The 15,492-nt window shown below is 36.5% G+C and overlaps 1 protein-coding gene across 1 annotated transcript; it reads left to right on the top strand.

Moving 5' to 3' along the window:
• Positions 1-10,660: 10,660 nt before the first annotated feature.
• Positions 10,661-14,180, top strand: LOC149002166 (UPF0481 protein At3g47200-like). The gene is made up of 3 exons (XM_089138653.1): positions 10,661-10,709; positions 10,813-10,911; positions 12,817-14,180. Exons 1-3 carry the CDS (start codon positions 10,661-10,663, stop codon positions 14,178-14,180), a joined length of 1,512 nt encoding a protein of 503 aa, XP_088994779.1.
• Positions 14,181-15,492: the final 1,312 nt, after the last annotated feature.

A 15,492-nucleotide genomic window follows, 5' to 3' on the forward strand; every position in this document is an offset into this window, starting at 1 on the left:
GAAATCAACTAGAAATGGTGCTTTAGGATCTTCCATATAACAATATTAGGGTCCCCAAAGTATCATTCAAACATCCCAATTAGGTCTCAAACAAAAAGCCCAAAATTTGGTTCTTTGTGTCTGGCCGCGGTCATCTCAGAGATGTTCGAAATAGTTTTAAATGCAAAGATTTGCAAAAACCAACTCTCAAAGGTGTTGGGAGATACAAAGAGAAACAAGGGGGAGAATTAAATGCAACCCAACACCAACAACAACCACCACATAGCATTCAAAGAGAATAAATACCATCAAAACTAGGTTAGAAAATAGGGTTTTCAAGCTTGCTCACCATTCTACGTGTTATCACGATGATTTGGGCGTCAATGTGACACCGCGTGGAAGGAATCCACCAAAATCCTTGGGTCTCTCCTCTCCCAAGCCCTTAGCCCCACTCTAGAAATAAGAAATACATTTATGAGGACTTGGGAACTTAAAATAGGGTTTTTGGCCCAAGAGACCTAGTTTGCCCCACACCTGGGTAGCGGGCAATCGAACTAATCCGATCAACCACCTCTAATCAACCAGCCCTCTATCTCTCTCATGTGGAGGCCAAATTTGGTGATTTGTGGATGGGTAGAAAGGTCATTTCAAGGCCTAATCAATGGTATATTTTACCTTGACATTTGATCCTTCCTCCATCGGTTTCCATATGTGCCAAAACCTTCTTTTTAATCCTTCTTGATTGATATTCTCTCTTCTCTTAAAACTCTAATAGAGTGGCCCAATCTTCTACAAAGTCATCCACTTCCATGGGGTCCTTTTCTGAACCTCCGGGCTTGACTCGAATGGTCCACATTTGTCATTTACTCAAGCGTCGGGTTCGCAATCCTAAAAACATGGGTTAAAGGGTTTGAAATCCAGGGATTTCACATTGAAGTTTGGTGGAATGAGTCATGTGAAAAGAGCTTCCAAGAATTAAAGAAGAGATTGACCAATGCAGTAGCCTTGATAGTGTCTGATAATTCAGGAGGTTTGACAATATATATTGATGCGCCAAAGATCAGCTTTGGTTGTGTATTGATGCAACATGAAAAGGTCATTGCCTACGCATTGCAACAGCTTAAGGATTATGAGCACAATTATCCATCTCATGACCTTGAGTTGGTAACTATAGTCTTTTCCTTGAAGATATCGCGACAATATCTTTATGTAGAGAGAATAGCCATATACAAAAACCATAAAAGCTTAAAAAACTTCTTTACACAAAATGAGTTGAACATGAGACAACGTCAATGGTTAAAGCTAGTGAAGGACTATGATTGTGATATCCAATATCACTCGGGTAAAGTAAATGTGGTTGCCGATGCACTAAGTAGGAAGAGCACCCATGAAGTGATTGACCTTGCAGCCCTTAGTAAGCCTATGTTGAACTTCCATCCTGGTGTTGGAGTTACAAATTGTGCTGGAAGATTCTTATGTTATTCTTGCAGTCTTGTTAGCAAGACCGACTTTAAGGGATGGAATCATTACATTGTAGTCTTCGGACCTAGTTTTGAAGGAGAAGGTGGAGAAGATTTCTTCGAATCCACAAGAGGTACTTGATTTTTCTTTGTCTACTGATAATGCTTTGATGTATAGGGGCAGGTTGTGTGTGCCAACAAATGAAGAACTTAAGAAGGAAATCTTAGGTGAGGCACATCACTCTATATTCATCATAAATCCTAGCAGCACCAAGATGTATAAGGACTTGAAAGAACATTATTGGTGGATCAGATTAATGAACAATGTTGAAGACTTTGTATCCAAGTGTGGGATGTGTCAAAGGGTAAAAGTTGTGACAAGTTGGAAGTGGGAAGATATTACGATAGATTTTATCAAAAGCTTGCCTTGGACTAACAAGGGTAATGACACAATGTGGGTAGTCATGGATAGACTGATGAAGTCGGTGCAATTCATACCGATTAAGATTACCTTCACTATGGATAGATTGGCAAGGTTATACATGGAGAATGTGGTGAGACTACATGGTGTGTCAGTCAACATCATATCGGATTGAGATTTGAGATTCACTTCGAGATTTTGGAAAAGTTTGCAAGAAGCTTTGGGTACTTAGTTGAATTTGAGCATCACTCATTATCCCCACATTGATGGACAATCCGAGAGAACAATTCAAATCTTGGAGGATATGCTTCATGAATGTGTAGTTGACATGGGCAAAAACTAGGATAAGCACCTAGCATTGGTAGAGTTCGCCTACAACAACAACTATCAATCCACAATCGGCGTAGCACCATTCAAGGCATTGTATGGATGGACATGTAGGACACCTCTGTATTGGGACAAAGTTGGAGAGCATAGAATTTTGGCCCTAAGTTGATAGAAGCCACTGGGCAATGGTTGATTTGATCAAGGAGAGAATCAAGACAACTCAATCTAGGCAGAAATCTTATGTGGACAAGAGAATAATAGATCTTGAGTTTCGAGTAGGTGACTAAGCTTTCTTGAAGGTATCGCTGATGGAGGGTGTGATGAGGTTCAACATCAAGGGAAAGCTTAGTCCAAGCTATATCCATTTGAAATTGTAGAGAAGGTGGGACCAGTTACATACCAATTAGCTCCCCTTCATCTTTGTCTAGTATGAATGATGTGTTTCACATTTCAATGCCTCATCAATGCATAGAGAACCCGAAACACCTCCTACCACAAGAGGGTTTGAGTCCATACCTCTCTTATGAAGAAGTAATGGATGAAATTTTAGACTGCAAGGACAAGCAACTTCGGAACCGAACCATACCATTGGTGAAGATTCAATGGAAGAACCATACTTTGGAGGAAGCATTATGGGAGAAAGAAGAAGAGATGCAAGAAAAGTATCCAACCCTCTTTGGAGCCTCAAGCACATCAATTTTGAGGAAGAAATTTCTTTGAATGGGGGGAGGATGTAAAATCCCCTAAAATCCTAATGTGTTAACCCATCATTTCAAGTCCACAAACCTGGAGTTCGAGTTGAAGATAACTCTAGACCATTTGAGTTGATTCCGAGAGTTCGCAAATCTATCCTATAGAGTTGGATGAACTAGAAGAAGACCTGGCCACCCTATTTGACCTCAAGAGGAGAGAGAAAGTCAGTCCAAAAGGCATAAAAAAAAAAAAAAAAAAAAAAAGAGAGAAATTTTGGCATGCACGAAAACCTATGCTAGAGGACTCAAATGCCAAGGTAAATTATACCATTGACTGGGAAATGTTTAAATGTACCTACCCTCTGAAGACTATCGAAAATGGCTTTCACAGCTGAATGATAAAGTGGCGGTTGATTGGGGCGGCAGGTCAATTTGACTGACTACCCCCTACCAAGAAAAAGGGTAAATTTCAGGATTTTCAGCCAAGAAACCCTATTTTATAGTTTTTTTCTACCCGTAAAATTTTATTTTATGCTACAAGAAGGTTGATAATGTGGGAGACTAGAAGAGCTTGAAGTTTTGAAGAATCTTTACTCATTTGAAGGTGCCAAAGCGCGGATTTTGGAGTTTATCTCGCGAGAAGGTGAGGAAACCATCTCTTTTCATTTACTATGGGTTATTTAGGTAGGTGGTTAGCATTTATGTTGGAGAATGTTGGTAGGAGTGTAAATGCTTATTGTTGGGTGTTGATTGAAGCTTTCTTGATGTCTTCTAGTCTTGTTTGAGAGTTGGTTGGTCTCATTCACCCATTTAAGACCGATTGAACCTCTTTGAGATGCCCGCAAGTGGCACTCTAAGAGCCAATTTGGGGATTTTTTTTTTTTTTTTTTTTTGAGGACTAATTAGAAGGACTGAAAGGTGATTTTGGGACAATACTACTATCCCATTGAAGTCCCAAAAAACCCCTAATCAATTGGATTTCAGGTTGAACTCGAATTTGGGCATTTTGGTCGTCCCCCTGGGGGGTGGTCGACTGGCCCTGGTGAGCCTTACCAATTGGCCCCTATTCAGGAAGCTCAAGTTGAGTCTATTTGATGATCAATTAATTCCCGAGTTAAAACCTAATTTAACTCTTATATTTTCTAGGTTAATTGTGGGTTGTTTGCACTCTTTAATTGTGGAATTCTTGAGCATTTAGAGATCTTTATTGTCATTAATAGGTGAGGAAAGACATTATCATACATTGTGTATTTATGTCTTGCTATTACAAATATCAAATATTCTTTTATGAATTACGCAAGACTTTGCAAAAATGAAAGCTAATTTGGTATTTATATTTATGTCACTATTCATTTCATTCAAATGATGGTTATGAATGTGATGTGTTGGAGTTTGCTAGTATATATATATATATACTACTATAATAAAAGCATGTACTCTACCTTTTTCGCAAATCTTTTTCTATCCTTTTCTGTCCTTAGAATTTTTCTAAATACCAATAATGTTGTACTATTTGTTATTTCTTTACTTATTTTTACAAGGATAATTTAGACATTTTAGTCATAAATTATTATTAATTTATCATTAATTTTAATCCCTCTTTAATTTCTCTCTCGATTTATCTCTCGACATCTTTCAATCTCTCTCAAAGTCTATGGCTCTCGGTATCCCTCTCCCTCTCGAACTCTCTCTGAATCTCTCTCTAAATCACCACTCTCTCTAAATCTCTCTCAAAGTCTGTCGCTCTCTATATCCCTCTCCCTCTCGAACTCTCTTTGAATCTCTCTCTGAATCCCTCTCGATCTCTCTGAATTTCTCTCTCAATCTTTCTTTTCCCGTTGGTACCCTTTATATTTTTCTTTTTATTTAAATACATATAATCAAATCAAGAAAAAAATTTCTTAAAAAAGAAAAGATATATTTTTTCAATGTCAATCAAGAAAGAAATTTTGACAATTGAAGTAATAACCATCATTTTAAACCACTAATCAATTCTTAGAAAAGGAAGTAAAAGATATTTATTGTTTTCTTTACCTAGAATATAATATACCTATGTTGATCGTGTTTTAGTCTCTCTCAATCTCCTCTCACGACAAATTGGGAAGATTTAATTTCTGTCGATTTCTCTCAATTTCTTTGGATCTCACTCCATCTCCTCCTCTCAAGAAGCAAAGACATGGCACGTATCATGTGAATCTCTCAGTGGGTTACAGACTTGAAGAATACGCTGCAGCTGTAGTTCAAGTAGTTCGCCATGTCTGTGATCAGAAATTAGTGAAGCATCCAGTGATTTTTAGCGAGAGCGGGCGGGCAATTGTCTTTCATCACTTTGTTTTGATCTTTCAAGTAGTCTCTGCAATTGCATTAGATAAGCAGTCGATGTCATTAATCAGCCCAATCTGCAATGTTGGTGAGGTTCGAAACATTGTTGGCTAAGGTATCTCTATTCTTGTGGTTTGGATTTCATTGGATATCTAAGGGTTTTGACCCACTATTCCTGTGAATGTTGGCAGGTACGAATATTGAGATCACTATTTCCTCCATTGTTGTTACAACTTTTTAAAATGGTGATAGCACCATTAGGGAGTAGAAGAATTGCTGCCACGATGGTTTGTGAGTTAATCTTTCCTATCTTGCATCTAAGAGCTGTTTTTTCTGTTATTATCTGTCTCTCCCAATGAGTTATTGCTAAATTCGCTCTTTTATCTTCTCCAAGTGTAGTGATCACTAAAATTTGCCTTCAAGCAAGGGTAACTGCACTCTCTTGCCAATGCCTCGTGGGTACATTGACATTCATCTTGTAGAAGCGGGGTAGTAGCTAGCAGCTTCTAGCATTTCATCTAATTAAAATTGAGTTGGTTTATTTCGTTTTATAATGTTGTTCTTAATTCAGTGAAGCTACCTTTGCTGTCAATGGGACTATGCATGTAGGTCTTGGTAGAAAGATGCTAATATTTGGACGAAAGCAAAAGTGTGGCAATTTGTGTAAGTACATGTAAGTTGCCTACACAAGTTAGCGCTTATTTTATTTTTATGGGATGAATGTTTTAGCATCTATACTAATTATTAAGAGATACCCTCATATTTGATTCCTTGAGATTGCTTTTATTTGTTGTCGCTAAATACTTTCTTCAAGGACTACATGGGTGTTCCTTTGCTTATGGAACCTAACTTCGTTCACTATAGCTGTCAGGTAAAATAGTTTACTGGTCAGTTTTGAAAGTTTTAGATTTAATATGTTTCTTGTTTTCTTGTAATTTTTATTTCAAGTTGAAGCAACTGGTATTGCCACCTTCAGGTTCTAAAAAACTTTTAGTCAACTCTTCTGTCTAAACTAGATATGCTAGCTATCGACAGGACAATTTCACTTGTCTTGCTTATGCTAATGGATATTTGAAATTAGAAACCACCTGGTTGATGAAGCTAATGTGTTATTTGTATACCCTCAATTTTCATCTGAATTGGTTGATTTCTTGATATAATTTGAAAAACCAAGTTTTTTGACAGTTGTCACTAATACTATTAGCTTGTGGATAAGCTTGGGTTCTGGGGAAAAGTACCAACATTTCTTCACCAGACTGACGAGTTGACAGCACTACCAAGGCACCAATTACTGATCTTTGACATCGTCATTGCAGGATGCAACATAGTACAAGTTGAAGGTTAGACAACAGGCTAAGCAATACCCACCTCTGGTCTGACACCATATGTAACCTCTCTTTTTTTTTTTTTTGAAATAATGGCATTTGCCAACTGCAAATTGGTGCCTTTATCAATTGCTTATGTATGTGTGTATTTAGACTTTTGAGTGATCATGCCTTCTAATTCACAATTGCATTATAATTCTAAATCTATGATGATAAACAATTAGTGAAAGATGATTTCAAATTCTTAACTTATATCGAATATATGATGAGCTCAATTAGAAATTTGAAACTCATTGCTTCTTTAGATCCAGCGTATTACTCCACTCATCAATACATGAGTCACAAAACCAAAAAGATATGTACAATAGTTTTTGCTGTTAGGTATTCACTATACAAGCATAGAGGTAGTGCAACAATTAGCATGCATTAAATATCTATTATTAATTATAGAATGATTGAGCTCAAATTGAAAGGAAATTATTTACCAAGGAAAAAGAAAATTAAAAATAAGTTTTTAAATAAATGTAAGAAGGCCAATGGTCTAGATAATCATGGATTAATGGTCTTATGTCTTATATTTCATGGTATAACTTATTGGTAACTTTTCCAACTAAGGTTTGTTTCAACTTTTTTCCATGTCAAGCACCATAGGCTTGTTTTAAGTCTTTCAATGTTGTAATAAACTCATTTTACATAAAATAAAATAAAATGAGAGACGCTCTAATTAGGGAATGAAGAGGACACTACAAGAAATCTAAAGCTCCTCGGATGTGATGGACACCAGATTTTCATAAATGCTTTATTGGAGCTGTCAATTGCCTCAGTAAAAATAATGGTAAGTTTCAGTTGCAGTTCCCTACTGAATATATGAAGTTTGATATATTTCTAATATAAATTGCAATAAGAGGAGATGTCTGATTACCAAAAACAAACAAATAAATAAGAGGAGATGTCTAGATATTCATAAACAAGTTTGATATTCTTACTTCCAATCGCCATAAACTTCTTGATTTAACCAACTTTGCTTTGGAATATCAACTTCAAATTGACTAAAGAAGGTATTTGTTTTTCTCGGTGGAAATAAAGAAGATATTTGCTAGTTAGAGGACAAGTGGGCATTTAAGTGATCTAAATAGGACTTTGACTTTTAACCAGGGAAAAAAAAGATTTCGTTCAAATGCCTTTTCTTATGGCTCTGTTATTTGCACAAACAACACGAGCGCGTGCATTTGCCGTGTGATTTTTACTGTATATATATATATATATATATATATATATATATATATATATATATATATATATACTATATATATATATTAACCCAGGGTTATAGGTTTACCCATTACCCCTAGTGCCTATGAATCTACATAGACTCAACCCACAACCCCTAGTGCCTATGCATCCACATAGACTCATTAGGTGTATGGTTGGTACGTGTTTAGATGTGTTTGGCTAGTAACCCGATTGAGTGCTACTACACTTTCTGCAAGGGTATTGAAGCCAAGTGACCTGTGATGGTAGCGGTTGGGTCCTATGAACATCTTGTAGGCCCACTATTATCATGTAGTGGTCGAGTTGCATATGTTAGGGTTGGGCTCATGGGCGTCCAAGAGATGGCTTTAGTGTCCTGAGGAGAATGAAAGGCATCCACCCTACCATATATGGATGACCATAAGGTTAAAGAATGGTAGTCCAAAAGACAACTTGAGTGGCGTGAGGAATAGCATTCGTAGGTGAAAAGGATATGCGGATCAAAAGGGCACTAGGCATAATGGAAGGTATCTGGATCACATGTAGAATGAGATGTAGTTGACTTTCCATTTGGGAAAGGTTTACGCCTGACATGTGCCAGTTCTCAAATCCAATGGCGTTGGTGAGAGAGGGTTGACCTAATCCTTAGCCAAGGTTTGATGTGACTTGACCCCATTGCTGTGGAGAACCCAAAAGACGGCTTGGGTTCCGTGAGGGAGGGTGATGAGACCACCCAGAGGAGGCTAGTGTTGTAACTTAAAATGTGTATACCATAGAGACTACATTTGTTAAAGAATATGATCATATTTGCATCATCATCGTTCATTATTTCAATATAATTATATTGTGATGTATGATTATATTGACCTCACTAGGTTCTATGGAACTCATTCCTTTATATATTTTTTCTCTTGGATTCCATTGCATATGAGGACTCCTTTTACCTGTAAAGTTTTGGTAGGGTCCTACCTAGACCGGTGGGAAAGGATACGGAGACACATAAAGAGTTGTGCCCTTGCTAGAATTGTGCCTATGGAGTCCAACCTTTTTAAGGTTGTAGAGATATCATGGGAGAAAGTAGTCACCTTAGTTGCTATTACCTATGTTCTTTCTTTGTTTATTAGGTAGAGGCACTCCTTAAGCTCTTAATGCTCTTCGATAACATTTAGACTTTCGTTGTTAAACAATCTTCTCTCTTTAAACTCTGATTATGATTTTGATTAACTTTGAGAAATGATTTGAGGATAACTATAATAACTTTTGATACTTTGATATTTGATATCATATTTCCCTTCTTGCTCTTGGATTATTCTATATAATAATGTGTTGTTATGGATAGACTATGAATCCCCACAGGTATCATTTTGATACTTTGATATTTGATATCTTATTTCCCTTCTTGCTCTTGGATTATTCTATGTAATATTGTGTTGTTATGGATAGACTATGAATCCCCACAGGTATTCAGGTTAGTCCAAATCCAGATGGGTGGGGTGCAACATCAAAGGTGAGTAAGATTCTCCAACTTCAAACTGCTATGGTCCATTACAAGTCCAAGATGAGGAAAACCATGGTGGTAGGGATGGTAATGATGCTAGTGCTTCACCTTAATTTGCGAATCCATGAGAGAAGTTCCCCGTGGAACAGCCACCCATGCAAGCCCCCCCATTTCTTCTTTCAATGGTTAAGCTAGCTGCTTGGAATACTCATGGGTTGAATAACCCTAAAAAGAAAAGTGCTATGACAGATTGGGTAAATTCTAATAGAATTCTAGGTTTTGGTTTTATGAAGACGAGTTAAGGAACACTACTTGGATTGAGCATCATGACCCTTTCGACATTGTTGGGACTATATTGCAAATTATGAGGCTTCCCCCCTGGCAGGATTTTGGTGTTATGGAACAAGGATGGTGTTGATGTTCAGGCTCTACGTGTTTCCTCTCAACTTATTCATATCAAGATCACTTGTCGATGCTTATTAGGGGTTATTTTGGCAATATACTCAAAACCCTAGCCGCCACTTGTTTCTCGAGAAGTCTAAAGTGGTTCAAACTCCATTGTGAATCGATTGGAGTCCTTCTGCATATCTTCTTTGGAATTGTTCTTGAGTGTATTAGGAAGAGATTGAACTACTTTAGACTTCTAAGAAGCAACCCTAACCGCATATACTTGACAAGAAGTGGTGGCTAGGGTTTTGGTATATTGCCAGAAATCCCAAAACCCTAGCCAACTATGCTTGAGAAGAAGTGGTGGCTAGGGTTTTGGATACATTGCTAGAATACTCCGATTAATAATACAGCTACTCCAAGTGAGTTTTACGGGCCCACCAGGCCAGAAGCTTCTCAAGCTCAAGCATTGATAAAATATGGTAAAACCTATTGGTTCACATAAGAATGGACATAGAAAACCAAAAGGAGTTATTCATGTTCAAGCAAATTTCTAGTGCTCCACCATATTTCTTGTGCCACTTTCAGCTATGGTGCTAGTTTTAATGCTGAGAGGGTATTTTTGTCATTTAGAAAAGAAGAAAACCTGTTGCGAGGGGGTCTGAGTGGTATTTTTTTTCCGTAGGTGATGACATTAGTATTAGCGGATAACTCAAGATGTGGTATTGAAAATTTCTCAATGCCAACCACCAAAATTCTTGTTGAAGTCTTTTAAAGAGAGGGTCCACTCAAAGGTGCATCACATGCATCAGCTTCACCTTCAGAATTTTCCATATTTGGAAAGACCCATATATACTTTAGGAATCCTTATCTAGCACTTGCCTTGAAAGGAAAATAAAGCTTGATGCTCCATGCCACCTTTAGTCCATAAATATGGTTGTTGTGATGCAAAACAAGGACTTCCCCAACACCTTCTTCTTGTCCTTTTTATATATCTAATGGGGTACCCATCTGCACCTCGCAGGACTGAAGACATTGTAATAGAAGGTAAGAAACATGTTACAATTTCATAGAAGTAGATTTTAATATGACAATATATTGAATATTTGCATTGTTAATTCTACATTTCGTTGGCTAAGTTGTTCAATAGTGCATGCCTCACCCAAAGTTTCCTTTGTTGCAATAGTTAAATCCACCATAAAACCATACGAGGAGTTGAAGACTATCTTTAAGAATGACGTTCAACAAGGTAATGTTATATTTAGTTGCATGTAACATGGTAGATTGCGATTTTAGATCATCTTGATCAGATAGGATTATCTAATCTTTTTTACTTTTTATTTTTTTGTCACTAAGATTATCTAATATATGCTAGCTAGATTATGATTTTCCTTTAATACATCTTTCTCTCATCAGCTTTATTACTTAGTAAAATTGTATTACTATTAAAATCAGTGAAACTACCTTCAGAATGGAGTTGAGATGTGTTCAAATTGGCCCAAAACTCCAGTTCAGTCAAAAAAAAATAATAATAATAATAATAATTTAGTGATAAAAAAAAATAAAGAGATCAGAAAGAAGGTTGAGTGTTCGTTTGATTTAAATTTTGTTTGATAAACCCCAACTGGTAGCAGTGTAGAAGGTGTAGGAAAGGGTTCTGTGGTTTTTTTCACAATTTTCAATATTATACACCCTTGTTTTTAGCTTTCCTAATCTCGTAGTGGGTAAAAGAAGAAAAAAAAATGATTATTCTTCTTTGATATCAATTTTTTCCAAAAGCATATTGGTAGTGTAGAAATCTCCTCCCACCCCACCTCCCTAAAAATAGAGAAAGGAAAAGCAAGATTCCCTCAATCTACTCATTTAAAAGAATATTTCAGCAATAAAATGGTTTTTAAAAAAAATTTATTTAACAGATTTTATTTTTGAAAAAAATTATCAAATCCGTATTTAGTGCTAATTGTCCTCACAAAACAAGTATTTCAAGCTAAACTATTTAAAATATCTTTCTAATAAAGTCATTTTTGTATAAATAATTTAATTATTATTTTCCACGTGTTTAGAAAACTTTTTTTCTTCTAATTTACTTCCTAGAAAGTTAGTAACTAATCGACTAAAATTAATTCTGAAACTTAGCTAGTAGTTTTGTGCTCTTTCAAGTTTTTGTTTCTTTAAATAAATTCAGAAAAATGGGATTCCTTAATGAAGAGATTACGGATTCTACTCTGCCTAATAGTCCCCACATCCTAATTTTAAAAAACTACTATTTCCACCCAAAAAAAAAATCTCATAAACTTATTATTACTTCTTATTATTATTATTATTATTATTATTATTATTATTATTATTATTATTATTATTATTATTATTATTATAATATTTACTTTGGTAAGTTGAATAAAGAAAATTAAAAATAGTAGTACGTGTTTAATTTATCAATGTACCCTTTTTTTTTAATTCTATTTTTAATTTTACTTGATAGTAATATGTGTTTTTTTAATTGTTTGATAAAAAAAAATTTAAAAAGAGTATCTTGGGCATAATTTGAGTTTTAACTATTGTGTTTTGGTTTTTAATAATTATTTTAATTGAGGAGTTTAAAATAAAAATATATTTTTGGTCAAAGGTAGTTTGGGGTTTTAGAAAAATATTTAATGGTAAAAGTTAAATTTAACCGAAAAAGTTAACAAGAGGGAGGTAAGTGATATTATCTAAGTAAGACAAATGCAATATCACTTTTTTCAAATTTATCAAAGAATAATGAAACTGCACCTCATTCAAGCTTTGTAATACTTTAAGATAAAATATAGCATCCAGGTTTCACCACCCCAAATAAATAAATCATCACACTACTGTCAAGAGTACATACCAAGAATTACATGAATTAATCATATTCAAAATAAATTTAAATATCTATGATTCATACACAATTTCAGAACCTATTCAACTGAACTTATGTAGTTGCTTCGTCAAGGTACGAACCTGTTAACCGAATGGTTATAGTCGTTTTAGATGTTTTCTAATGCTTTACTTTGCCATTTAGCAACTATATGGAATGAAATTGTGCATTTGAGGGACAATACAATTATGAACACGATTGCGTTTTGCATAAAATCTGTAGCTCTCTCTCTCTCTCACAAAAATTAAGGAATAGGTACCCCATCAGGAGAAAATGCTAGACCTCTGATACAGAGGGTTCCACAACTGATGAGAGACACCGAAAAGAACAAGAACAACTATGATCCAAGACTGGTTTCCATTGGTCCATATCACTGTGGTGACTCAAAGCTTATGCTTGGACATGCCCTCAAGATTAAGCTAGTGGAACAATTCTCCTCCTATGTGAAGGTAAACAAGAACTCGAGCAAATGGACAAGCCTTGAAGCTTATTTTGATTCTCAGGAATTCAAAAATATAGCCCTTGAAGCTAGAAAGTGTTATGCCTGGGATTCGGAATTGAGTAAGTTCTGGAATGAGGAAGCATTCAAGGCCTTGATGTTCTTGGATGGATGCTTTGTGTTGTATTTCATTCATTGCGTTACGAATGAGTCCGCCACTAAGGACGTGAAGATCAAGAATGATCACAAAGCAATCATAATAATGGACTTGTTCTTGCTTGAGAATCAACTCCCATTCATAGTTCTCCAAGCATTGGCAAATGCATTCATGTCCACCCAACAATTTGAAAATGACATTAAGGAGTACATGAAACTGCAGACTGCAGCCAAAGGTAGACCAGCAAGAATGGCAAGAATGCACGAACACATTCGAACAAACTTTGAAAAAATCTTCGAATACTTTCAGAGTTGTTTCAAGAAAGACAGCCCCACTGGCAACTATGAACAGTGCCCTCCTCCTCCTACTCCTCTTCATCTCTTAGACATCCTCCGGAATGAATTTCTGATCGGTCCAGAGGAAACAGATACAGAAGGTAATTACGGGATGGAATGGCAGTCTTTCCGTTCAGTGGAAGAGCTGAATGCTGCGGGGATCGGTTGCAGGACCAGTGGTTCATCCTCTGTCAAGGGAATCCAATTCAAACGAAATTTTAAATTGTTTGGAACACTATTTCTTCCTGCCATTTCCATTGACGACTCCTTCAAGACTAAATGGTTGAACTTAGCAGCCTATGAAGCATGCCCAGATTTCTTTAACGAAGGTGATATCACTTCCTTCCTATGTTTAATTGATTCACTCATCGATCGGCCCGAAGACGTGAAAGAGCTCCGAGAACGAGGCGTACTTCAAAATTGCCTTGGCAGTGACCAACATGTAGCTGAGCTTTTCAATGATTTGGCATCTGATTTGACACCAAACAATCGCAAGTATCTACAAGTCAAGCAAAACATTCAGAAACATTTCGAGAAAGAGACCGCCGTTTGGTTTGCTGAAATGCTGCACCAAGTTTTCAGTTCTCCCTGGACTTCTTTAGCCTTCACAGGTGCACTTGTCGGCCTCGCTCTCAGCGCTATTCAGACCTACTATGCAGTCGACCAAGCCAAAACTCATAACACTTAACCCACCACCACCACCACCACCTTATCAATAAATTGTTGTTGTTTCTCCTGTACTTGGTGTGGATCCAATAAATGCCATTCTGGGATCAGAACGACCTTAGTGCTATATCACGTGGTCACAGGTTCTGATCTTTGTTCAGATGAAATAAGCAAAACTGCAGAAGTAAGCATTTTATCTGCTCAATTTGGAAGTTTGCTAATTGCCTATTTTTCTCTGTTTGCGTAAATGGGTGATTGTAACGTTTCCAGAATTTTAAAAGTTCAAGATTTAAATAAAAGAAAAGTAGCCATCAACCACACCAGACTCCTTGAAATATACAACTGACCTGACGTACAAGTAGCCTTCTTTCCTCCTTCCTGCAATTTTAGTTTATTATTTTTCATTAGATTTCTTTTTAGAATTTTTTTTGGTCACTTGAGACGGAAAGCATCACTGGGATAAGCTTTCTCTTACCTCCGCAATGCAACTCGCCCTTTAAGCTAATGTAGAATCATCTACTTTCTTCCACCGAACTTGGCTTGTTCGCCATGGCAGAATCAAAGATTACCCTTTGAATACTACGAGAGTGATGCAGATTCTGAGTCCTTTGAAGGCGTAGACAGCTACTCTGAAGGAGCTGACATTGATTCTCAAGAAGATGATTGTGCTACTAGCGAATTTGAAGATGATGAAAATGATAATGATAGTGTTAAAGATAATTGTTAAGAAGATTTTGTGTAGAAGTGATTTTGTATTACCTCTTCATGTGTATATATAATACAATCAAGCAAAGAATAAAATAAATGTAGCATACTATACATAAGGAAATAAATTATTTGCAACGGTCATATTATACAAGATCTCCAACGGTCATATTATGGCTAATACTCCCCCTCAAGTTGGAGAGTGAATATCAAGAACTCCCAACTTGTCCTTGAGGAATAGAAAAGAATCTTTGCCTAGAGATTTGGTGAAAATATCAGCAATTTGGGTAGAACTAGAAGTGTGGACGGTATGGATGAGGCCAGAGCGTATCTTATCCCGGATGACATGACAATCAATTTCAATATGTTTGGTGCATTCGTGAAACACAGGATTGCAGCAATGTGGATGGCCGCTTAATTGTCACAGAAAAGAGGAATTGGTTGCTTCAAATGAACACCAAAATCTTGAAGGAGCGAAGTTAACCAAATTAGCTCTCAAGTGGCCATTGCCATGGCTCGATATTATGCCTCAACAGAGGATCGAGAAACTATGTGTTGTTTCTTGGTCTTCCAAGAGATAGGGCTAGAACCAAGAAAAACACAGTAACCGGTGGTGGAGCGGCTAGTCA

This window comes from Hakea prostrata, chromosome 10 (genome assembly GCF_041222555.1).
Source record: "Hakea prostrata isolate BN-2017 chromosome 10, UWA_Hpros_2, whole genome shotgun sequence".
Taxonomy (NCBI): Eukaryota; Viridiplantae; Streptophyta; class Magnoliopsida; order Proteales; family Proteaceae; genus Hakea; species Hakea prostrata.